Source organism: Anser brachyrhynchus (genome assembly GCF_964034855.1).
Source record: "Anser brachyrhynchus genome assembly, chromosome: 21".
Lineage (NCBI taxonomy): Eukaryota > Metazoa > Chordata > Aves > Anseriformes > Anatidae > Anser > Anser brachyrhynchus.
The window spans coordinates 1,359,130-1,384,875 of record NC_137714.1 but is presented as its reverse complement, the minus strand read 5'-3'; the positions used below and the strand labels follow the sequence as shown (position 1 = coordinate 1,384,875).

The 25,746-nt window shown below is 44.6% G+C and overlaps 1 protein-coding gene across 21 annotated transcripts in view; it reads right to left on the bottom strand.

Annotated features, from left to right (window-relative positions):
* EIF4G3 (eukaryotic translation initiation factor 4 gamma 3) overlaps nucleotides 1-25,746 on the bottom strand; it is a 153,779-nt gene that overhangs the window by 61,829 nt on the left and 66,204 nt on the right. For 7 of the 21 annotated variants that reach the window (XM_080564329.1, XM_080564325.1, XM_080564326.1 and 4 more), the window contains 4 exons: nucleotides 19,846-19,941; nucleotides 6,131-6,310; nucleotides 5,555-5,669; nucleotides 1,470-1,570 (listed from right to left, as the gene is read on the bottom strand). In XM_080564329.1, the coding sequence (XP_080420455.1) occupies nucleotides 1,470-1,570; nucleotides 5,555-5,669; nucleotides 6,131-6,310; nucleotides 19,846-19,875 (426 nt within the window). In that variant the 5' untranslated portion in view covers nucleotides 19,876-19,941. Of the gene's footprint in view, nucleotides 1-1,469; nucleotides 1,571-5,554; nucleotides 5,670-6,130; nucleotides 6,311-7,158; nucleotides 7,180-14,727; nucleotides 14,761-18,385; nucleotides 18,500-19,845; nucleotides 19,942-25,746 lie in introns of all 21 variants that reach the window. The other 14 variants (XM_080564324.1, XM_080564338.1, XM_080564344.1 and 11 more) reach the window with 4 other exon arrangements.

The window sequence follows — 25,746 nt, the reverse complement described above, 5'->3', positions numbered from 1 at the left end:
TGGTCACCTCTTACTTTTGATAGAGTAAAAAGAGACTTGTGTTCTTCCACTAAAACATCTAGGTGATCACAGCAATGAGGACTTAAGAGCTGGCAGGAATTCCTACCCTCTTCTCCTCTTGTCAATGTCATTAAAACATGTTTTCCCTCCCTGAAAGTTTGTAGTACTCAGCTAACAGTGCATGCAGATGTGTGTACAGCTACATGCTTCATTTTTCTTTAATTTCTCTCTTATTTTTTCATTTGTAACATATTAGCAAACTGAAAAAGTACATCCAGACAAAAGCATTTTTAAAGGCATTTTTAAAAGCCTTTGCTTTTCTGCTTCAAAGAACTTAGCTTTCTGGGCATTAAACTGTCTTAACCACAGCTGAGTGTTTCTGAACATCTCTGCACTTCAAATGGTATCAATGATCTGGCCATGTCATGTCTTGGATGCTGAAAAGAGACTCCTCAGGACTGAAGAGGACGGTGAAGAGGTAGCAAAAGAGTTGCATCACCCTTTGATGACAGCAGCTACAAGAAAGGCTTTTCTTGAAAGCCCAGCTAACACGTTGTTCAGCTTTTCCAGCTTTCCAGATCAAGCATCATCTCAGCTCATCTTCAAAAATCAAGATACAAGAGATACAAGTAATCTGTTTTTTGAAACATGTACAAATTCTCCCCACTTTTTTTTTTTTTTTGGCCAGGAAACAGTTCTTTAGATGTTTTCAATCCACTGTAACACACACACTGACGTAAAATTAATAAATTATTTCCCTTTCACTCATTCAGAATCAACTATTCATTCGCAAGTTTAAGTCCTCCCCTATTTTTTTTTTCAGTTTAAACATTACATTTACCCACTATGTCTTTACTATTCCCTACCATCATCCACCTACAAAAAGGTTTACATTCCATCAGTCTGTCTCATGAATTCTGACCAGTGAACTAGGAAGAGAGGAAATGTGGTCTCCAAATCTCTGCCCACTTTCATAGCATCACATGTTCAGGTTCCTTCAAGCTCTGTAAATCCGTCCCCAGCTTGCTAGTGCTGCTTTTCTACATTTTCCAATGGCACAATATTGAACAGTTTCTTTTTTGTCAATTTGAACCAATTTCCAACAGTCTCGCAAACTGATCTGAGTTTGTTCTTTCCCACTTGGCTCTTTGGTAAAACAGCAGCACAAGCAGATGAGGACCCTCTGGCTTACGGAGATGCTGCTGCTTTCATTTGTGTTTGTTACAAAACCAGCAAAAGTATTTTCATTTCTGACTGGCTGAGACATTTCAAAACACAGAGCAGCAAGTTCCCATAGAAAACTGAAAGTAAGACATCATTGCAGCATTGTGCAATGTTTAATAAAACTTAGGAGTGAAAGGTAAGAGCCTCTCTGTGAAGATAAAGCCCACTTTTAAGCTAAAATTTTCATTAATTACAACTGGGACAATTCTCAAGAGAGGACTTATCATTCAATGAAGATCCCTTACCGTTTTTTTCTCTCTTTTAGCTGGTGGAGGCTGCTGCTGCTGTGTAGGCACTATGATGGGTGCTGACTGATAAACTGGCTGACTTGGGTAGAAAGGTGTTCCTGGGAAAGAACAACACAGAAACAAGAGAAATCCAGTTAGTCTGTTAATGAAAGAAAACCAAGCATGACAGTAAAACTGTCCACCTACTCCTCCCTCCCTTCTTCTGAAAAAACAGAACTTCTACCATCCAACTGGAACCCAGTCTGTGTCTTGCTCTTCCTCACTTCCACTTAAACAGAGCTGTTGCTCCAGCAAGACAAGTGATTAAGTTACTACTTCATTTTTTCCTCATCACGCGCATCAGTTTCTGAGAGTCTGTTGAAATCACAAAGACATGAAAAAAAGAAGTTGTCCATCCTTGGACTCCTTGGACTGTAAAACAGGTAAGGTTTTTTTTTCCCCCCCTTTGTAGAGAAATTCAGTCGAACCATTACAAAGAATTTGCAAGGTCAACGGTAACTTATTTTAAAGCATAGCGAGAAAATGTAATTACAAGCAATGTTCTTCTCATGCTGCAACACAAAAAAGCATGACCATGGTTATTATTGCAAAATTACACTGCATTGTTGATTACATTCATAATATCCAACAGTTTCATTTTCTTTTCTTTATGGAGAAAGACAGGCTCAAAATGACTGAGTTCTTTCAAGATGTGCCAGACATAAATAGAAGTGGCACAGCAGAGCTGTCTCTTGTCTACGTACTACTAGATATAGGCAAACTTGTAGTGCCCTTTTTTTTTCCTAAGCATGGATGCTAGATGGACTGCCTGCTTTCACTTGCCTCTCAAGTAATCTGATTTATTCTTCAGCTGAACTAACCTTTAAATGGGAATGAAAATCTGTATTGTGCTGACATCTTTGGGAACATTATAACCAAAAGAGGTTACTACTATCTCAAGCAAATGGTGAAATCCAAGAAAGCAAACAAACCCAGCGCAGCACAATCTGACTTGCAACTTCAAAGGATGCACTCCTCAAGCTGTCAGCGAGAAAGCAAAAGCTCAGAGCAGGCTTTCTCCCTCCCTGCCCAGAACAAGAACTTTTCTCCCCTGAAATAGCAGGCACGTAGTTGAAAGCAGAAAGCATTGGAAGGCACTGACACTGCACTGCTAAAAGCTCAGCCCGCCGCATTACTTCACTCCCAGACACTGCAATCAAGGTAGTCCAAATGACTCGATCATCTTTTCATTTTGAACTTCGTGGCAAGCAGCGTGACTTCAGATCTGCCTTGGCCTCAGGGTGCAAAACCTCCATCAGCATCCCTGTTCTCTCCTGAAGCTGCGCAGCCTCAAACTCTTCCGACTAATGCTTTGGCCAAGCTGGCCAGGTGTACAACACGAGTTTGGGTAACATGAGAGGACACGAGCAAGCCTGGGAGCCCTGCAGTATGTTAATTTTCCTCATTTCTAGTTTCCTAGAAACCAGATCTAATAAGACAGCTGTAACACGATCCATGTGAGAGAGAGACCAACAGCGTAACTCAAGGCAGAACTCTTCGTTTATGAAAAGTACTTTGAAAAAGCAAACCCCAAAAAGGAAGAGTAACTTCTGGGAAGAAACACAGCTTCTGTGGCAACAAGTCGAGCATTTTTCAGTGCAACATTCTTTGCTCTCTGCCCCACATATTGATCCTTTTCAGGTCGGTGTTCATTTCACACAATCATTTCATTCATCATTTCAAGGTCTTCCCAATGTATCAGAAGCTGACTGATATATGAGAGAACAATAAATTACAAAACTGAGATATAGTTTAGGAAAAATAAGTACTTTTCATCTTAGTATGTTTTGTCTTCTGCAGTATTTTTCCTTATCACTTCCTTTACAGCCTGTCACACTGCAGTGAGTTTGATGCCCAGCAGCCACGCTGTACCATGCTATACTACACACTTGCTGCAAAGTCCCGAGGTTTAAGGGAAAGGCCGCTGCCAGCAGCACCATCCACGCCAGTACTCTGCATTTAGTTATCTCCCAGTGCTGTGAGCGGCACCACGCTTAGACACCTGGTGAGAGACAGAATATTTTCAGCCCTATATAAATAGCAAGGGAGCAACAGGAGGAAAAGGTGGATGAGTGCAAGCAAACCTGCAATCACCCTCTCTTCCTTGGCTAAACCTTCCCTGCCTGGAAAACGCTCTGCGTGAGGCAGGGCTGCAATCCAGACATCAAACCCAGCCTCCAGCTTCGCCCACTGACGCTCTGCAGACACAGCAACCTGAAAGCAAGCTGGGGCTAAAAGATTACAAGCTGCTGTGCAAGAAACCAGGCAGTTCCAGGAGTGGAAAGGAACCAGAAGGGAACCTTTTCCAAATTACAGAAGTGAAGACAGACAAACTGCACTAAGTGAGCAGAAAGTAAGAAAGCAGACCTGGAACGGAAGAAGAACTTTAAATGATGAATATGTAGGCAATTTCCTCATTTAGTGGATCAGATTTAAGCAGCCATTGAAATATTTCTTCTCTTTATCTGTCTAGGTAAGCAAACAGGAACTAACTGCCTCATAATTGCTCTCTCTCCACTCGTTCAGAAACTGAAATCTTTGAAGACTTCATGAATATCTTTTGAAGTAGTCCCACTAGCTCTATATATTCCAAATTAAAAAAAAATAAATAAAAAGACTCATGACCTTTCAAAATGCTAAGTAGGGAGGCAACTGGAGCTCTTCTCCCCTTTAAAATAAATCTGAATTTGTGAAGAGCAAACATGCAATTCTGCCAAACTGTACACGGTCGTCATTGTTCAGCCGGCAATCATTCACTTCTAATGCTCAGAAATGCCAACAGCTAAAGCTGCAAGGAAAGTTGGTAACATGTCGACCCCAACAGGCTACAGAATTTGTGTGGGCAGCTAGCAATCAGACTGAACCAAATACCTCAAGTTTGATACTGAGAAGTGAAAACCCTTTAAAAAAAAGCACATGGGGGTGATTACTAGAATCATCCTGGGGATTTTTCAAATGTTCCCACACATAAGCAAGGCAAGACAAATTAAAAAAAAAAGTGATACACATTACTGCAAGATACCTGTTTCTGCAGCTCATTGAAACAGAGCTTACAGGAGCTGATTTATCTTAAATGACAACTGAAAGACAGATCCTACAGAAAACCTTACAGGGGACTGTGATGTAAGTATGATATGCATCGTACACGGCAGCACAAGGGAAGTAACTAAGGGCTTAATTACTTCTACATAAAAAGACGTCTGCCAAGAGAAGAGGTGTCACAGGACACCTAAGGAGAGTCTCCCACTGACGCATGGGGTCTACTCAATGGAACCCAAATGAGAGGCAGTTGTGAGGTCCCGCAGGAGGCAAGGACCGCAAGGAGGCAAGATGCAGATGGAAGGGATGCTCAACACTGGACAGATCACCCCTCAATTTTTAGGGGTGCCTTTGAACCTGATTACCTGAGGAAGGGAGTCAAATATATTGAATATAGCGTAACGAACAACCACAGCACACAGCTACTGTGGGCAACCACTGTCGGTAGAGCTCTTTGCTTGAGAAGAGGTGAAACTAGGAACCGTGTCTTGAAAGGGCAAACATCAGCCTGCGTACGGGTTACAAACTCTTTCACTGGACTAACTTGTTCTTTGCAGCATAAGACCAGTGAATTAAGCCAGATGGTTTGTTCTTTTCCCTTTCTAAATGCCAAACAGGGAACACAGGAACAAGAAATGTTAAATGCTCTGTTGCCATGCACATATTGAGGGAAACCAGCGGTAACCAGGGCTGCCAGTTGTATGCACGATACCTTAATACATAATAATGATTTAGCAGGGAATAATAAATAGCCACTATTCTTATTCACGTGTGATTATGGGTAGCTCTACAAGTTACAGCCTTTCCTTGAGCATTCATACAAACGAAACTCCGTTACTGTGAATTTTTCAGGATTGAATAATAAGGGCTGTGACACAACCAAATCAAGCAGCTCTATGAAGTTCAAACAAATGCTAATCCAGTTTGGTATTATAAATCTTCAACTTGACAAGAGAAAACCACGCCCAGGAAATACGTACAGGAAATCTCCAACCAGAACTTACCGTAGGCATTGGGAAATTCTCCAGGACCTGGTCCTGGATAAAAGGGGCCTGGCCCTGGTGGCTGAACAGGATACTGCTGTGGGGGCCCAACATATGGAGGGCCACTGTGTCGATACTAGGAAGAAAAAAATAACCATCAGTTTACAAAGAGTTGAGCAATGACATGCTGTTACATACAAAAACTGTAATTGAGCCCTCAAAAATCAATAAAGATCAGATTATCAAACTCCTTAACAATGACAAGTCATCCTCCTGCTTTCAGTAATATCATGTTTTTATAAGGTCCAAGGTTTTAGAGTAACTGTGGAGCTATTAAGTCAATTTAAATACATTCATAGCATTTTCCAGGAGCTTAGTTTCACACTGTTTCTGAGAAAATGCCAAGCCTAAAAAGAATTTATTCTTACTGCCTCCATGCTCAGACCAACAGATACTTCATAAAGAAGCACAGAATTGAAATATGCAACTACCAGTTTTATCTCCCCCTCTCCCAATGCTGCAGCAGGTCTTGAGAAAATCCAGATGAAGCACAGGTTGCTTTTCAGTTTCTTAAGCGCCTGGAGAATGTGTTTTTACCTGTGGTATACAGTACTGGGGGCCCTGAGGCATAGGATACGGCATTGGCAGATGATTAACCATCATGATGTGTTGGTTGGTTTGATACACTGCAGTCGGTGTTTGTGCACCAGGACGGATGGAAGGGCTGCTGTTCTGGATGGTAGCTCTCGGAGGCTGTATCTGAGGCCTCTGAAAAAACTAGGGCAGGAAAGGGACATAGGAAGGAGAGAGGAGAGAAAACAAAGAATCGGTCAAACTTCGTGGAGAAAAATTACAGTCTCATTACAAAGGCAGACAATATGTTGTAGTTACAGTACTACTTCCAAAGGGTTGCCACACATTCAGAAAACTGCAGGACAATTGCTGTCTATCTGTAAATACTAAATTCATGCTATAACCTTCAATTTTTTCCAGGTTGTAAAAGGTAAGAGCAAACATGAAACTTTGAGGTCTATCTATTAGTTTGTATCTACTGAATTATACACCCCAACTTTCGGAGCGATCGTCAGAAAAATTATTTCTGTCAAATATGCTTTTATAAGGTGGGTTGCCTGCCAAAAAGCCACCTTTATTAATATGCCAGGGAAATAAAACATCAAGGCAACTGTTTCGGTGTAACTTCAGAACAGCTAAATCCAGGTTTTACGAAGAGATGCCTCATGCCCGCTCTTTGTACAAATGGAGACATGTGACTTCTCTTGTGCTCTGTTTCCAAAAGGGTGGCAACCTCTTCCAGGGTGGCACCAAAATCTTCTACCACGTTTGCATGAAGTGATGCCCCACGCAAGTGGACCAGCTCCAGGAAACCAAGCAACCCAGTGGTACGTGGTCAGGTCTCAGCTTGTAAGCGCTGGGAAAGGCATCAGCATCCACAGTATGGAGCGCTCGTGGCACTGGAGCCCTTGCTCTAGTTACCAGAGTCTTGGCAATAATCTTTAAACTCAGTTGGTAATGTGTGCATCAGACATTAACGCATTCACTAACAGAATAATGATACAAGTGATAAAGAGACACTTATGCCATGCAGAACCAGGAGTTAAAATTACCTGTATAGGTCTGAATCCTCCCTTCAATAACGAAGCAAGAAAGCAGCAGGAAACAGAAAGAAAGCCAATGGAACAGCTTACAGATCAATAGGAAGGAATAGGATATAACATGCACCCTAACTGCACACAATTCAAGTCATCTTTCTACCCTGCTTTGACTAATCTCTTACAGAACCAGCAAGACAGACACTGAACTGGTGCGAGGACTCTTCTACCAGAATCCCAGGTCAGGGGTCAGAAACTCTTCTAGAAAAGTTTGATATGGAAATAAAAAAGTTTTTTAAAAAAATCTGTCATTAACTGTAGAAAACATGATACTACAGAAAGACTTTATGCTTACTCTGTTCCTAAATCATACACTTTTCCTTTCTGGTCTCTTTCAGTAACACAAAGATAGCAGATAAAGCAGTAACTCATGCTCAAATCATGGATTTGGTCTCCACTTCTGCACCCAGACTGGAAGGATAAGAAATGCCATGTATTTAATTGCTAAGCAAAAAATAAATAAAAAAATTAGGTCATCATACATCATACTGAAGACTGCTGAGTGATGAAGTGCATCAATGCAAATAGTCTGTGAGTAACCACATCGCGAGCGGTGAGAGGAGAAATGGAGGGCAATCACTGAACAATGAAGGAAGGAGCTGGGCTTATCTGTCTTGGCATTTGGAAAGAATGAGGTAGGGCAGAAGGAAGCTGTGATGCCTCTACACCTGATGTGACAATGAAATTAAAACGGTCATTCTGGTGTTCCTGAAGACCACGATACCTACGTTGTTCCCATACCAAACGATTTCTCCAGAAAAGCCAAGGATGACTCCCTGGCGCAGAAATCCAGACACAATTACAATGACCATAATGCTTTGACGTCCAACCCTGTTAATCCGGACGAAGAACTGTCACTGGCACACTGCACAATGTAACCTGAATTAGGAGAAGGCCACTGTTTTGGGGGGAAAAATCTGCAAGCGAGGATGCAGAAAGAAAACCAGAAGAGCAACATGCTGCCATATTCCTGCGCCTATAAAAAACGTGTGGCTGCCTAGATGCAGGGGAACTACATGAGTGTTACATGGAATAAGGATAGATGCTGAATTTATGGTGAGATTAACTACACCTTGCAATTCTTCAACACCCAGAGACACCAAAAAGAAATCTAAAATATTTTCTCTCCTTACTGCTTCTCTTCATTACTTTCAGAGTCGCTTATAAAACTACAGAATCAGCAGCAAGTCTGCCATGAAAGGGGCTGGACCCAAGGTTTGGGAGTGAATGAAATGAGGTCCTTCCTTCTTTCACCACTAACTGCTGAATAATGACCACTTCTGATCTGTTACTGGGTTACAGCAGCTCTGGGAGACCCAAAGTGCGATAGGGAAAGGAAAAGAAAACACGCAATAGCCACCACAGTTCTGTATCTATCCGGAGCGAAGAGGGCTGCAGACTGCCCCGAGAGCAGCCCCTGCAGCGGCAGGAACTCCTTCGGCAGGGTGGCACAGAAGAGCCTTGGCCGCAGAGGATGGGAGTCCTCCAGCAGCGCGAGCCAGACGAGAAGCCTGCCCTCCTCCAGCCGAGCTGCACAGCTGCACCTAGGGAACCTGCTGAGTAACACGCCCCCGGAAACGACTGAGGAAAATCTTACAGCAATGGAAACTCCTGGTTTACAGACAGCTTTTTGCTTCTGTCACTGGGAACCGCTGCATAAAAGATCGTGAAACATGATGTGTGGGGGTGACATGCCGAAGAAACTCCATTTCATGAAGCGCGTGCCAGCTCTCCTTCCAGCTGCAGCAGAAGGAATGAAAGCGTGCTCTGTACACCAACACGGATGGTGTTACACAGGCTGGTTCTTACATCAAGTAAGAAATAACACCGGGGTAGCGCTAAGCTGTTCTACAGCAGAAAGAGAACCTCCAACGAGGAAACTCGGGGTTAAAAAACAAACCAACGAACACACACAGCCCACCACCTCTCCAAAACCACTCTGTACTGCCCAGGCCATTGCAGAGGCAGCTCAAATCCAGAGATGAAGACAAAAAAGAAAAAGAACAAAGACGATCTCATGGCTTCTAGGAAGGACACAGCAAGAAGAAAAGCAGATCCATCAGTCCAAGTGACAAGACATCCAAAGCTTTTGGAAAGGCCAAGCAGAGGGGTCTCCAGCGAAGTTTGAATTACTTTTAGTTATTCCAGTTCCTGTAAGTAAAATTACAATTCTCAAGAAAATCAGGTATCAGAGCACTGTGCCTCTGATTTATATATGGGTTTTATGATTCAAAACAAACATCATCTAATTGTCAGACTTTTTTATGCTATATCCCTGATCCTGTCCCTCCAAAACTAAGCTAACAATGTTCAAAGTCATTCGTAGAAATGTTTCACTGCTCTGACTTGATTTGCTAAAAGATTCATCTTGCAAGGTCAAACGGATGCCTGCACAGCCAACATTTTCACGTAAAGCTAATGATGCCCACAGGAGAATACCAGGAGATTGAAAACAGATATTTTGCCTCTATTTCTTCCACAAAGTGCAGGATTCAGCATGGAGCATAGAGAGTTCCCACGCAGGGCCATAGCAAGGCTTCTGATAGAAAACTGCAATACTTGACTACTTCCTTCAAAGATTAAGTCCTGCTATATGGCCAGGATGGTCAAATTAGTGCAAAATATGCTAAAAAGATTCCAAAAATCGTTTCGGAAAAATAACCATAAAAAAACAATTGCACACATGCTCCAGACAGGGTTTTGCCAGTAGCTGTTAACACAGCAGTAATAACTCCCCATCTCAGCTGGAAATAACTTTTCTTGTTCATCTAAAGATTGCATTGCACAGGTGGTCCCAGCTGATGATACCTGATTTAACAAAACCTTTTCCTTGGCACTGAAGCGTAAGGGCTTGTGCTCTGCACAGCTGAATTATGCCTTGCTTCCATCACGCTTGTCCTCCTTGTCCAGCTTCCTTTTGCTAACCCCATTTTCTAGCTTCCCACTCGTTAAGTGTGTTGCAGACACATACCTGCTATTTGTGCCAGGGTAATTAACAGAATTATTAAGGAAACACACTACTAACCTCCTGCCTACCCTCTCAGCACTGCCCTGCCACTTACTTTTTAATCAGTCCTTATACCCATCCCAATATCCTCTTATTAAGCATCTTCTCCCACTTAATTTTCTTCCCTTACAACCCTGTGTCAAAAGGCTGCTGAAGGCCGGCCACTAAGAGGCATCATGCTTGTCATCTAGAAAAATCAATGATCAAAGAGAGTGCCAACCTCCTGATAAACCTCCGCTGCATTTTAATTGATTTTCTATTTACTCTAGATTTTTAAGTCATCACTTCCAGGGAAATGCCTGTGAAGCACTCGCTGTGCACTCTAAAGGCTGCACGGAGCAATGACGTTCTCTGCTAAGAGCACCGGAGACAGATCTACGCTAACCCTAGCCCCTCACCCAGAGCGTGCACGGGGCGCTGGGCTCCTTATTTCTAGGCCAGATCAAGGCTGGCGACTGCGATGGGTCCACAAAGCCCTGCCAAAAGTTAGAAACAAGGACGGCAAACGGGAAGTTCAACCAGATGTCATCAGCGCGATCGAATCAAATGGCACAGCCAAGTGCTCTGCTTCGGGCCAGCCTGCGGCACCCCAAGACAGCTCTGCTGTTCACGTGCAGACGTGTCGGGCCCAAATCTGGCCTGGGAGAGGGAGGAGGAGGCGTTGGCACAGGCAGCGCAGCAGGAGTGACGTCTATTTGCAGACGGAAGGAGCAGTGCCCGGGTTAGTCTGAAGGATCGGATACAACTTCCCTTTTCCCTGCGGCAGAGCTCGGCCAAGGAGCTGCAGCCCCAAGCCAGAAGCAGGTGCCAGGAGCAGGAGCCGCAGCAGGAAGCCCGCTGCGCATCTCGGCTTCCCGGCAGCTCAGCAGCAGCCCTTGGGGCACAAAGCAAGACTCGGTTCTTCCCCTACCTCAGGTTTTCCCAGTCTTCTTATTTACTGAACGATAAATAAAAAATGGGGGAAGAAAACACCTTTTTTGTGTCAACCATGGGATTTAAACTGGTAGTTCCTTTCCATATTTGTGGATGAAGACAGAGAAGTGATTACGGCAACCTTTTCCGACTGCTTTTTAATGCGAGATATTTCAAGAAGCTACAAAATGGTTAGACTTGAGTAACCAAATGTACTCAGGGAGTAAATTTCTGACCTCTCCAAATCGTGAGGCTTTTTAACAACAGTGCATGGGCGAACCCAGCCTGCTGTTATATAAGCTACACTCAAAAGAACTCAAGTAACCCGAAGCTAAAACTGGAATAAACTGCAACTGCAACCTCAGACTAAATTAGTCTGCCATAGCTAGTAAACTAATCTCAAATACAATTATAAGTCAGAAAGAGAAAAACGACATTTGAGTTTCTATTTGTTCTTATTTCTGTTTTTAATTACATTGGCCTCTTCTGAGCATCCATTTTAAAATATCTCTCATACTCCTGAAGTTGCTTCTTCAGCTAAAGGTTATTCTACGCTTCGGACTTCAGCTTAAAAGAAAACTGCTGTTTTCATTTGTGTTTCAGGAGGATCAGAAGCAACAAAGTGACTCAAGAACTTTGCTTAAAAAGAAATAAAGAAGAGACGGGGATGCTCCATGAACAAAATGGGAAATGGAACGCCAAACCCAGACAGGACGGTAGCTAAGTCTTGTAGCTAAACCCGTGGGTTGTGCATAAAGCCTGGCATTTAAAGAAAAACAGAAGCTGACAGTATATTTAAATATACTGCTGCAAACACTGTGACACCCATTTGCTTTCTCCTAGAAAGTGAGACTGCCCAGTGGTTTCTGCGATAGCTGCTTTACTGGAATCAAGGATTAGTTATGCACATTTAACTTTTAATCAGAACCACTACAGCTATTTTCATTAGACTTCAGCCACTATTTACTTAGCACAGCATCCTAAATCTCATCTTAATATTTTCTTAGCATCCTAAATCTCATTTTCATATTTTCTATCGCACAGACTTTGATTACGCCTTCTACAGCATCTACTGGCTTGAAACCGTCAGGGCAAGCATTTCCATCCAAAAATAAATTGCTTATGAAGTTGCCAGTCAACTTCAGGTGCTTAAATCATGCTAATTTGAGTACTTTAGAGATCTAATAATTACAGGAAATAACATTAAAGAATAATCCATTAGTTGACTGAGAAAGACACAGAATCAATAAGAAGCCTATGTTAATAGCATCACACAGAAATCGTTGCAAACCTCATCTTGCTGCTGCTTTCCTAGAAGAACTCGTTATGTCACTGTAACAAATACCAGTATCGCTACGGTCGATGTACTTACTTTGGATTTTTTAGGTTACAAAACCTCAGCCTGGAAGCCTGCTGCTTGCGTTACACAACCTTTTGCTATTCCAGCATGTTAAAGCTGCCCGGTTCACGTGAACAATCATTTACGTCAGACTCGCGAATTCTCCACGTGCTGGGTCTGCGATGAATTCGCTTCAACAGCCACGACCCTTCTGCAGGGGTGGGTGGCAAAAACCCCCTTCTCCATCCCCCGTCGGAACGACGGGCACAGACTGAGTTTCAGATGCAAAGAACCAAGGAGCTCACCCGAAGCCCAGGTTTTGCTGTGCCTGTCCCGTTCCGCTGCACGGCAGATATATCTCTGGGATAAAGCCTGAAGTGTTTTTCTAACAGTGACAGCTTCTCTCCGATAATTATAAGCAGACCTCAAAAGTCATGGAGTCCAAATCTAACTGCAACGCAGTTAAATATGTGGTGTTACATTCAGGAAAACAAACTGGGAAATTACAAATTTTAACCTCCGGGAGGGCCATAACTGGGTCCAAAAGAAAGTGTTAAACCGAGCCGTGACAGATGGGTGGCAGAGCCCTACCAGTAAGGCCACCAGTCACTGAAATCATTTCTTACAAGGCTGAGCTGCCTCCAGATTCGAGCCTCTTGTTCCAAATTCTGCTTGCAGTGAATTTGGTAATTTTTATGAGACTATTAAACAGTTCACACTGAATACATACTTTGTCTTGGAAACAACCTATGAAAGAGCTAATGAGTTTCTGAACAGCAATGCATCTTCAGTATCACGTAATATAAACACAGACCTCAAGTTAAGGTCAAGAACAAAAGTATCTAAACAAGATACTAATTCTGTCACCCTGCACACTGCGCAGTAATCCTGCAAACATTCCTCCACCACCGCCTGTCAATGCAATCCCTTGCTGGGCACAAAAATCAGTTCTCTCTCTCTCACGTGATGTTTGCCTGCGAGCAAACAAGTGCAGCAAATGCCTCGTACTTTTTAAGACTTTTGTTGTTTTTTTCTGCCCTGCTCTGGAAGGATGCCTGCCTGCACGCTGCTCTCTGAGGCGGAAAGCTGGGGGGCGGCGGCAGCGTGTGCCCACCAGCACACTTACCTGCTGTCCTGGGGCAGGACCTTCCCGAAGGCACACACCTCTACAGCATCGAACAGCTCAGACTAACAGGAACGATGTGAGAACAACGCGGTTCTCCTGGAACAAGCCTTCCAGGACTTAAGCCCCTGTCCCAACATCACTGGAGTTAAGGGGATTATTTTCCCTCCCATTAACTTGGTGAAAACAGACTCTCTCTTTCCAAGCGAAGAGAAAGAAGAACGACACGGAAACACACAAATCTGGAAGACCTTTCCTGCCCTTGCCATGCCTCTCGTCCACTTTCCCGCGTATCCACGCTCAGGCAACCTCTGCCCCCTCCAAAGCTACAGGAGGAAGCAAAACCAGTCCCCAGATGAACTCTGAAAAAGGGCCTTGGCAAAGATGAATGTCAGAGGTGATGGAAAGACAGCTTTGGGCACCATGAATAGGCCAGAACGGACCTGTGCATCCATCCTGCTGCACAGCAGATCCTTTTGGTATTTCAGCCTCCCTAATAACAAGCGCTGTCCCTGGGTTTCCCGAGCCAGAGCTATTCCTTATTTTTGTTCTTCTGAGTTATGTGATTCCTTACAGTGTCCAAGTCATGTGGCAGGAATACTATGAAGATTCCTAACGTCTGGCTTTCATACAGTGAGTAAAAGAAAACATTAAGCAATGTAATGACAACAGATAACCAGGCATATCACACAAGAAATGTACGAATTGGAAAATCATTTGCCTTGCTCTGAGTTTGAAAAGCAGGATTTTCTCAGGGACCTGAGCACCCAGTTCTTGTCAAAGTCTTCAGCTCAGGCAACATAATGTGCTGGCTGCTTTGGGAAATATTAGGCAAAGTTTCTTGCGACTTGAACAGACAAGCAAATCTCACACATACCTGGAAATAATTTCTACATGTTCTCCTTTCCTACAGAAATAGCGGAAGTGAGGTGGTTAATGAGTGCAGTGACACCGACCAGGAATTAAGTGTTACTCTGCGTTGCAGGCAGCTTGTTAGCAAGGTTACGCAGGTGCTAGTATCTACTAACGAGGCTGGTTTCCAAAGCGAGCCTTCGTTCTGAGTTAGTGGGTGAACAACCTCCGACCACCCGCCTCCCCCAGCAAATTAGTTTAGGATGGTAATGAAGGGGCAGGGTACTGTACCTGGTGATGGGCAGGTCGAGGCCCCGCTGCAAACTGAGGAAAGGCGGGAGAAACAAACACAAAAGGAAAGGCACAAAGAGTCAGAAACACCACAACGAAACCAAAATGTCACACTCTATGCAAAATAAACCCACAAGAAAAACCACAAACAGTCAAAGCTTTGCTGCAGGACAGTGACAGACAGGTACTGAGATATAACGAGTGAACACCGCTACGGGGAAGTGTGCTGCTCGAGAGCTGGCGGATAAACAGCCAAAGCTGCCGCTCATTTTAAAGGCACTCTAGGCATGAATGCGGGCATTCTTTACCCTGCCTGGGAAAAAAAATAAAACAAGCAGCGGTGAAGATTTTAAACTGTTTAAGGGGGAGGTAAATGGTTGAAGCAGCCGGACTCAGAGCCGTTCCAAAAATTTGGTGGGAGCAGAGAATGGAGGCTGGTGCCTGGCTGGCAGGTAAGAGCCAGGTGGGCGCTGCTAACAGCCTGCGGGCTGGGGGCTGCGGGCTCTCTGCAAGGCAAACCGGCAGTTCTTTACACGTACACCGTGTGGTTTCATTGTCTTTTTTTCTTTTTTTTTTTTTTTTCCACAAAGGATCACGATAGAATCCTCCAACCCCTCTCCTTAAGGAGTCGGATTTGTCACCCCCCTCTGAAACTGAAGGCAACAGGTTAACCCGCGATGCCCCTGGGAGCCCGATGCAGCAGGGCAGGGCTTGCCTGGAGAACAGGAGGTCCTGGTTCCCAGCCCTGAGCTCAGGCCACTAAATCACCTCCCACCCACCTGGGTTACATACGGAGGAAAGTATTCAGAATTTAACATGCTCGGTAAACATTAAAAGCATTTTCCAATAAGTAACTGATTGTTAAAATAGAAATAAAAATGAATGCAAGAAATGGAAAATAGAAATAAAGATGACAAGGTATCCTCGTTCAGAAGCCAAGTTAGGTATTTAAACTCTTAATTCTCAGTGTACTCAGCACAGCTCCAAGATGAGAGCAGATAAACCTATCGGTAACAGCTCCAATAATTAAATGGAGCAAGCAAAACTAGATCCCGCTGTGACTTCCCACACGCCGCAGCAGCACACGGCGTGCCTCTACCTGCCGCTGCTGGGGACTGCTCGGGACCGCAGGGCACGTGCCGCAGCACGCGATGCCAGCCCACCTCTGCTCATGCATATACGTGCTGGGACTCAGTACGCTGTACTTGCTGCCTGAGGGCTACCGTATATTCTAATGTAGGAAAGTACTAATGAGAAGGGTGATCAAAACTGCCTACTAATTATTGATTTTCTTAATAAGAGGTTTTTTTTCAGGAAGAAAAAGTGGAGTGGGGTTTACTCACAGCCCTACTTCCCAGCTATTTTAATCCCTTCAAATATGAGAAGCAACGTATAAATATTCACTGGTCCGGTTGATTTTCTCCCTTATAAACATTTTAATCACCTATATTCGACATTTCCAAGTAGTCTACTAACAGCAGTGGTGCTCATATATTCCCTCTACCTTCACCTCATTGTGACATTTGGACGAAAAGTCATAAAAACCTTCAGAAACAGGAAAATATGCGCAGACTATTACTAACGTAGGAGTTTAGTCACCTGCACTGATTGAACAAGCAGTTTCCCCACCCCTAGCAAACACCCTTGAAAACTTTCCCTCAGCCTTCCATTTAAGAAAAAATGCAAAGGATTATCAACTCTTAAGACTAAAGACCTAAAATTTCCAATTTAGTAGCAACCACAGGACAGAAGCACTCAAAGACTACCGGCCTTCTCCCAAACCTCCTGGTGAGAAGAGGACAGAGGCTCTGCTGATCAGTCTGCTGCGATGAGAAATGGTAACCTGGAGGAGGAGCCTAAGGAGGGGGATGCACTTCGAGTCCTTTTTTTCCTCAGGAAGAACTCCTCAAAAACACTTTCAGTGTCATGCGTTTGAGAAAAAGGAATAACGCTTACCCTGGAAGGGTTGGCAAAAGCCTTTCTGGTGGGGCCACACACCATGTTATACGCCGATGAAAAATAAAGCACTGAAAAGAATCATGGGGTGCAAAAACCTTGTCTTGCTTAATTTGAAGGCCAAGGAACCTCTCTTATCACTGTTCTGCACAGAAGATTAATTCTCCCTGTGTTTAAAACAAGAGCTGGAAGCTTACATCTTAAGAAGCTGAAGTATATTCCATTGTGGACAAAAAGTAATGTGTTAAAGAAAAAATAAAAACAAAACCTCAAAGTTAGTGAAAAATACCCTAATCTGTTTTGTACTGGTCACCATTGGCTATTGATTTTTTCTCTTTTAATTTTTCTTTTTTTTTTTTCTTTTTTTTTTTTTTTTAAATCAGGTTGACAGGATTTTTTCCTATTAGTAGCTGTAAGCAACAGAACAAACTGTAGTCACTGCTGGCTCGGATTAAAATAGACACTTTGTTCTTCTGTCAGATGAAGGTGGTAGATAAAAGGAAAACTTTATGAAGACTGGGTCCAACATTTCTGCCACCCACACTCCTTATGGTCCTGCTCACTGCTCCGTGCACAGCTGGAGACAGGGCACGGTCTCTACCTGCTGGCGTTGGTCTGGCACACGTATGCCTAGCAGAAAACCACCACTTCTAGGTCAACTCCCTTGCCAACCGTGGTTTTTGGCAGGCCTCCTAACAACTGGGGGGTTGGTGTTAAAATCACCTAGCGGGGAATTTGGAGTAGGGCTGAACAATTCTGTTTCCTCACCCACTGCTGGAGCTGCACTTCGACGTTCCTGGTATCGGAGCGGCACTAGGAAGCTAACAGGGACAACCCATGGAGCCAGCTGGATTGCAAAGGCAGCTGTCCAGGGAGGAACAGAAAAGCCCGAACCGTGCAATTGCCACTAGCCCTTTGGTGCAGACACTGCACGGAGCAAGCTCTGGCTGCTCTACAAGTGCCACAGCCCCTACACCCAGCTGCACCGGCGGCGTGACGGATGGGACCACGCTACGGAGCCTACGCATGGCAAAGGTCTCCTGCTGCCTTCCTCAGCCCCTCTTCACCCTCCCCTCGCCACCAAAAAAGAAGGGTAAAAATAAATTTAAAAAATTAAAAATAAAAGAGGTAAATCGAGCCCAGAACAAAATGCAAGAGTAGTTCAGGAGCAGCTCGTCTTGCATTTGTTTTGGGGTGGGGAGGTGGAATGAAATGTTATGTGTGCGCCTTTTAGTAATGGGGGTGGAAATGGTCACTAGCAGAGCAGATGGCAAAAACTGCACACAGGAGAGTTTAAAAAAAATAAAAAGTAGTTCATGACCACAGAAAAATGGCTGACAACTGCAGACAAATCCTTCCTCAATACCTCCTCAATAACAGGGCGAAATCCCTACAATTTGACACATTTTCAGCCAAATCTCCTGAAAACAATCTGTTGAGCGGAAAACCCGAAGTCATCCTGGTCTCTGTCCTACCAGGTCAGACCCTCCCGACTGCCAGTCAACTTCGGACGTTCTGTTGCCACTTAACCTGGCAGAAACTGCCATGGTAGCTCATGCTTTTAGCAAAGAAGCAAATCAGTGCATTTCTGTAGATCAGCCAACAAAAAGATGTGGTAAAAAAAATAAAGAAATAAAGAAATAAAATAGTGCCATCGGCACAATTGCCTGCAAGAAGGAGTACAGTTTGTTATATTGCTTACAATGCAGTATTTTATCCAGCCTCTTCCAGCCAGGGACCTGTAAACCGGACTCTGTTCCAAAACCTTCCTCCTCTTCCAGTTGTCTGTGCAATGTATTGGCACTGTTCTGCTGGGCTGTCAAAAAAACTGGTTTAGAGATGCAGCTCTTCAGTCAGGTTTTGCTCCAGTTCTAACCATATAAATTTATTTTTGCTTTTCAACAATAAAAGATACAGAAGCTGAATATACTTACTGAGAAAAGACTTTTACCGTCAGTATCCCACATTACTGATTAGAACAGGGGACTAAAGAAGTGGTGGGATCCAGTTACAAATTCACAGCTGTCCACATCACAGAAACATCATCAAAACTGGCATTAATTGGCTTGCTCATCAGCACTGAGGTCAACAGGCCTCAGAACTAACCCTCCTGCAAATCCCCTGGAGGTGACATCTCCAGAAGCGGGGCAAGCACATCGGTGCAGCTGCCCGTAGGGGAAGCTTGCCCTGTACTATACCTGTTAAGTGGACAAACAGAAGACTTCTGTCTCAGAGGCTTTCAGTTGCCATGCTTCAGCAGCATTCATCTTACTCTAAAAAGAGAAGAGTGCTGGGAATGGTGCAGTGGTTTTATACGTAACCTGAAGCGTTACGACGCAGATGCGGATTCACAAGAGACGCAGGGACTGCTGCTCCCTTGGCTAACTGAGGCTTCAGACATCATGACGGCACGCTACCGTGCCTGCAGAAGCAGGGCTAAGCACGCGATGCCATAGGAGCATCTCCTAGCATCATGTGGAACTGCGCTACGAGCAGAGATTTCCCAACAAGAGCCTGGTTTGGGGAACCAAAGGCCTACGGTAGCAGAGCAGTATTACAACACACACAAAAAGATCGTGGAGGACAACCAAACCTCAACTTGGATGAAAAAGGGCTTACCACAAAAAGATCTGGGTGCACATAAGCTCTGCTTTAAATGTGTGAGCACCTACACAGTGCTAGACAGCAAGTGGTTAGAGCTGATCCAGTGGCACTGACTCAGAAGTGAAGCCCACAGGCCACTGGAGACTGAGTGCTGCTGCAGAGAGTCGCTTTCATTTACTGATCTTTGTTCTACCGCTTTACCAAATACTTCCTTTAAGAAAAAAAATGAAGCAAAGAGAAAGATTCTGGTAACGAATCTAAATTCTAACGTGAAGTGAACCTGAAAGCAACTATTCTAAAAATAAATCACGTTATTTGAACACAGATGAGAATCCCTCCGTTGCTTCTTTTCTGATAAGCCACTTTAAAATGAAAATTCTCCTACCATGATAACATTCAAAAATGCAACCAAGATTTGCCATTTGGAAGGTGCTTCCAGTTCAGTAAAACAGACTTTTCAGAGAACTGGCCAAGTGTTATAGACACACACATACACATAGAGAAACAGGCAAACGAGGAGGAAAGAATGTAAGATGATGCAAACATGGGCTCCCTTACCGGCGAGCGGGTCTGAGTCTGGGTGTTCATTGTTTGAGGGGCTTGAGGGTACACCAACGTGGTTGGAGCTGCATTCTGTCCTGAGGGGTACGGAGCCTGCCAGGGAACAAAAAAAAGTGAATAAAAAATGAGTGTTTCAAATGATTCATCCCAAAAGATGGAAAGCGAACACATTATCAGACTGACTTTTGATTACCATTAAGATAAAGAACACACAAAGAGATCGGGCGATTACAAGGGAGAAAGCCTTCTCTGTTGGGGACCCAACCATTTATCAACACCACCCTAAACTCCAGAAGCACCACAGTGGAAAACATGAGAGCAAGCACACATCAACGCAGCTCTGCGTCACTGAAGCCCTGTTGCCTGACCCTGCTCTAAACGTGTGCCCAAGGAGAGCTGGAACCATAGGTATTGGTGGCAGATCCTCTAAAATACGACAAATGACAAGCAATAAGCTTGAATGCATTTAATACAAGCTACTGCTGCTTTAAAGCATTTGCAACACAATGAAACTGCCTGAAATTGTTACAGATGTAAGACAGACCATTGGTTGTGTAAACGTTCATAGTTCCATTGATTTCAATGGGCTATAACAATTTATACTCCCAGATGCTCTCTCCCATGTTATTTGCCCAAAGTAACAATAAACTGGAGCTGTAGTTACGCCGATTACACATTTTAACAAGACATTCCTCCTTTCAGAGGACTTCCCCCCCCCTCCTTTTTTTTTATTTTTAACCATAAAAAGCTTACCTTTTCTTTAAATTTATTATTGTATTGGCCCAAAAACCAGCCTCTAGTCTGTGACAGCCTTCACTTCCAAGAGGAATTCCCCCAGGCTCTACGTGCTGCCCTGTGGCTCCTGCACGACTCCACAAACCACTTCTCCTGCTCCTCGGCTCCTGCCCCATCCGGCACGGCTGATGCCTCGCTGTGCCAGCTCTGGATGTCGGCGTTCCCAAGGGTAGCCGCAGTCGCTACTAACCCTCTGGCTGCGTATCATCAGATTTACCTTACGATTAAAGGAGCTCATCAGGTCTTGGGTCTCCTCTGGGGGAAGGTCTTTGGGCTCACTTTACAGATTATGGGAGAGGATATGCTTAAAAACATTGCCAAACCTCCCTGTACACAGAACTACTATATATTCCCACTGCAAGCCACAGCCTTGCTGAATCTTCTCATCTTTGAATTTTATGGCCCTTGCATTAAAATTCAAAAGCAAGTATAAGGAAAAAAGGAAACTTTTTCAATCCATAAAGTGGTATCGAGAGAATAGGTTTCACTGCACCAGCCCTCCGGCACATTTCAAGGTGTCTTTGATTTGAACTGTGCTGTGCTTGATGTGAATAATTAGATTTTAAACAATGAAGCTAAGCTATAGGTGGTAGGCCAAATCTGTTTGTATTCAAGAAAGAAGAAAGAAACTTAAGCAACTGTAGTTTCACAGCTATCAAGACAGGATTCACACGGTGTGGTGATCCAGCAGAAAGCCTGAGGCTCTGTTTCAAGCAAATAGCACAAGGAATGGTTTAGAAATGACACAAAGAACCAAAATTTGGTGCTGCAGCCTGTAAAACTTCTGAGTCTGAATTAGCAAACCACGCCAAGTACACACAGGCCTATTCTGGCTTTCAAGGGTGTGCCAACCAGCTCCTACAAGGTGGAAGTAGCATCTGATGTCAGGTTCTAAGGAAAGCAAGCATCCCCACTAACAGGAGTTACTGACGGCTGATCGTGGATGACTGCAGGAGGGGAAGAAGCCTCCCCGAGAGCAGGAACTCACTTCTCACCTCCCAGGCTCGATGTGCGTCACGTTCCCGGCCCCACGCCGCCTCCTGTCCCACTGGCTGTTCTGAGAGCAATGTCTGCACATCCCCTTTGTCTACTTTTTTCCTCCTCTCTTTCAGCTAAGCCTGCTCCGCTGTGCTGATGTTCATCAAGTCTCTCAGCCCTCAGAGAGAAATACTTTCAGCTATCCCATGCATTAGGAAGGAAGGAATAAGTTAACCAAAGAAAAACATAGAAGAAACGAAGCTCAGCTGAATCCGAGTCCTACAGCGAAGTCACAGACCCTACTACAGCTCAGACTCCTCAGCCCTTCCAAAATCAGCTTGTGTCAAAGGAAATATGGATGGGTTTTGGAGCAAGAGTATGCCTTGTATTGGAAGAGCATCTTGGCACATCTGACCACTGAAAGACGTTACCTCAGCATGTCCCAGCACACATCGTAACCGCCCTGTGCCACGCGGACAGCCTAACAGAGACCTCGGGGGTCTTGGCGTTACTCTTTTTCTGTTCTGATTCATTCCTGGACATAAAATCCCCAATTAATTTCCTGCTGATCAACACGTAATGCAAGGTAGACGTAAACATAGTCTAGAGACAATCTGACCAAGGAATTTTCCAGTTTGGGATAAAGAACTGAAGCACGACGTGCAGAGGGTGAGGGGACTGAGCGTGCCCCGCCGTAGTGTCTCACCCCAAACACCAACCGCCGCAGCACCTCCTGACTGCTGCCTGGGGAGCCACGCCGATCACTGCAGAGCAAACCTCGAGCACCAACACAGCCACTTACGAGAGCGTTCCTACTACACAAGCTAACTCAAAAGGATGTTCTGTTATTTCCTCCCTGATTTTCAACATTGCTTTTTGGGTCAAAGAGATGATAAAAATCTCTGTCTCCAAGTACATCATTAGGTCTTTGCTGTGATTTAGGATACCAAAACATGTTTGGTAGAATATTTAGCTGAAGAGTGTTACTCCGCAGCAGTTTGTATCAACACAGCAGAAGAAGAGACTGGTTCAAGAGCAATTCAATGTTTTCATCAGCTACTGCTATGGAAGCAGCAACCTCTAGCAGGCGAGCAGGGCAGGTTTTCTGCTGCCCCTCCTCTTCAGGAGCTTCTGTGGTCCAATCCTCTTGTCTTACCGCTGGCAAAATCTCTAATTCATGTTAACAACTAATTTGCAAGAAGTCTTCTAGTTTTTGAGATGTCAGATGCAGCATCAAATATTTTCCCCTTTTATTTGACAAGTGTGATTCTGCTTGAGCTGTTCATGTCAATGCTGTATCATAAACAGTATGTACCACATCTCGCAGCGGCAACGGCACCACAGCAACGAGATCTCACCACGGCGTAGCATAATCAAGCACTAACGAGACGTGGGGAAACGCTGCTGTCTTTCTGTCCGTGAGGTTCTTCTGCTTTTCTGTTACCTTGCTCCCGACTTTCTGCCCAAGCTGACATTCGGGTGGCTTCTCCCCTCGGAGGATCGGTGGCTCGGGGTCAGCCCACGCGCTGCTGGAGCTCCCCTCCACGGAGGACAGAAGGCTCGCAGGGCAGGCGGCGCTGGGGGACACCAGCACACACATGGACTGGCTGACCGCAGCTCCTCGCGCCTCCTGCTCTGTACCTCGAGAGCGGAGACCTTACCCCAGACGGTTCGAGCTGCTCCTCCCCTCAACAAGAAGGGAGGAGGATATCAGCTATCCCTCCCCTTCTTCAGGCCCAGGATAAACAGGTTTTCTTGAGGCTTAACTTGCACGCAACAGGATAGAGCCCAAGTTAGATACAACTTCAATGCTACTACCGACATCCCTACCCACCTCCAAAACGCAGCTTTCTTTTCATCAACCAAGCAGAGAAATGCATAAGAAAGGAAGCGCGGCTGTCACTAAGCCATAAAAAAAATGAGCTTTATCAGAATGACTGTAAAGCAGGCATTTTTAAATACAGTGCCAAATTTAAGTACAGCCACCTCACTGATAACAGATGTCATTTCTGACACTTGCAGGGCTGAGAGGCAAATGCAAGATGACGCAGCAGAGTATTCAATTTGTTTAAGTATTTAAACCCCATCGGAGTCAGTATAGCACGGAGTCATACAAAAAAAAAACCACAACAACATCACATGATGGCTTAAATAGCAGGCACTGAAGGGTTTCTCCTGCTATTATTGTCATCAAAAAAAGGGAATGTTTTGGGCAGCCAGTGCTGTTCCTAGCCCAGACGACAGCTCTGAGTGCAAGGTTCGCAACTGCAGCCTTGAGAAGTGAGTGCAAGACAAATCTCGCTGAAGACAACAAACATCATCTAAATAAACATGTTTCACAATTCTTAAACAACAACAACAAATGCTTCTGCCTGGCATGCTTCAAACCAGCTGGAGGTGTGCCTTCCCTGGTATTTGTGTCAAACACCATAACAGGGAAAGAAAAAAAGTGCTTTGTAGATATCTGCAGTACCCGGTAGCCTACAAAAACCCCACCAAAACGACCAACAGAATAAATCACAGCAACCCACTGCTTTTCAGACAAGTAGGCTGCTTTAAAGTATCGCACGTATTTATCTGTCAAAAGGACTTTTTCTGTGCCAAGCACCTAAATAGGTACGCCAGGTGATTATAATCATGTTCAGTCATGCTGGAAATGCGCGGCTTTTATGCACCGTGGCTGAAACACTGAGGATGAGGATGAACAAATGAAGAGATCGGCAAGGAAACGCTCCCAAAATTCCCTAAATAAACTACCACAGAGGGGAATGCAGGGAAGCAAATATTGCTCAGTATACAAATTCTGGTCCAGAAGCATCTAAACACTGACACTGAAATCCCTCAAGTTCAATAATTGCAGCACCCTGAGCTGGAACAGAATGGACGGCTGCTGAGCTGCTCCACTTTTGAGGCAGAGCAATTTGCTTTCCTTAAGCTTTCATCTTAGTGATTTTATGTTTCAGACGTGGCTATCCACGGGGGGAAGGCAATAATGTTTGTGTTTATGGATTCCTGCAACTTGCTGGGGAAAACCCTTTCTATCTGTTTTCTGTGCAGAGTTCCCACCTTGGGCTGCTAGCTGCACTAAGCCAAAAAAAAAAAAAAAAAGAAAAAATCACTACCAACAAAACAAATGAAAAAAGTTATTCTTAGATCAGTTCCCGAGCTGGTTAATAAACACTGTGCCTGCTGCGTAACATGACTCCCTCAGTACTGACTGTACTGGGAATAAACAGGCAAAGTACACACACCAGGTTCAGAAAAAGCTGAGTCACGCAGCTCTCTGCCTCCCGCAGCCAGTGGAAATTTTTCCTGTTGGAACAAAACTCTTAAATCCCCAGGCAGAAAGGTGCTGCTCCTGAGCCTCCTGCCTTCAGCAGCCCGGCGAGATTTGGCACGGGCAGGGGTTAAGCCCCGTGGCTGCTTCTCGAGTCCTCCCTTGACTCACGGAAGAAGTTTGATGGGTCTATATTTACTGAAGTTACATAGCAGGAGGAGAAATGGTCTCGCGATTTCAACGCATGACCCTGACTCAGGAGCCTGCCGCTCTATCGCTGATCCCTGGTGTGACCTTGGGTGCGAAAGCCTTTGGACTTCCAGTTACTCACCAGTAACAAAGGCAGCAACCGCGCTCCTATCCACAGCGAGCTGAAACTCAGCTGAATGCCAGCAAAATGCTTTAATCTCTTTGGGAGGAACATGACAGCGTAAGCAAAACATTTTATAGCAATACGAAGCACGCTGGGCCAAAAGCAGCTATCCCGGAGCAACCCCAAAGGCCATTCTTCCTGCATGGACACAAGAGAGAGGAATGCGATTCTCTGCGCTGAGACAAACGATACCTGCTGTAGTGGTTCGTATCTCGGGTGAGATTCTGTCGCTGCGCCCACGAACGGAGGGCACCCAGCTAAAGGCGTACTGGAAGTGTCACCGCACGGACTTTCAAAACGATTTTGAATCGCTTTTTGCCAACATCAAGTATAGGAAGCACGCATCAGCTGGAAACTGAGGATAAAACTGTTGCAAGATCCATCCCTGGCCCCAGGAGACCCCCGAACAAAACCCCACGCACGCTTACACCTCTGATGTACCGGTGTCTCTGCAGGACAGCAGTCTCGTAACCAG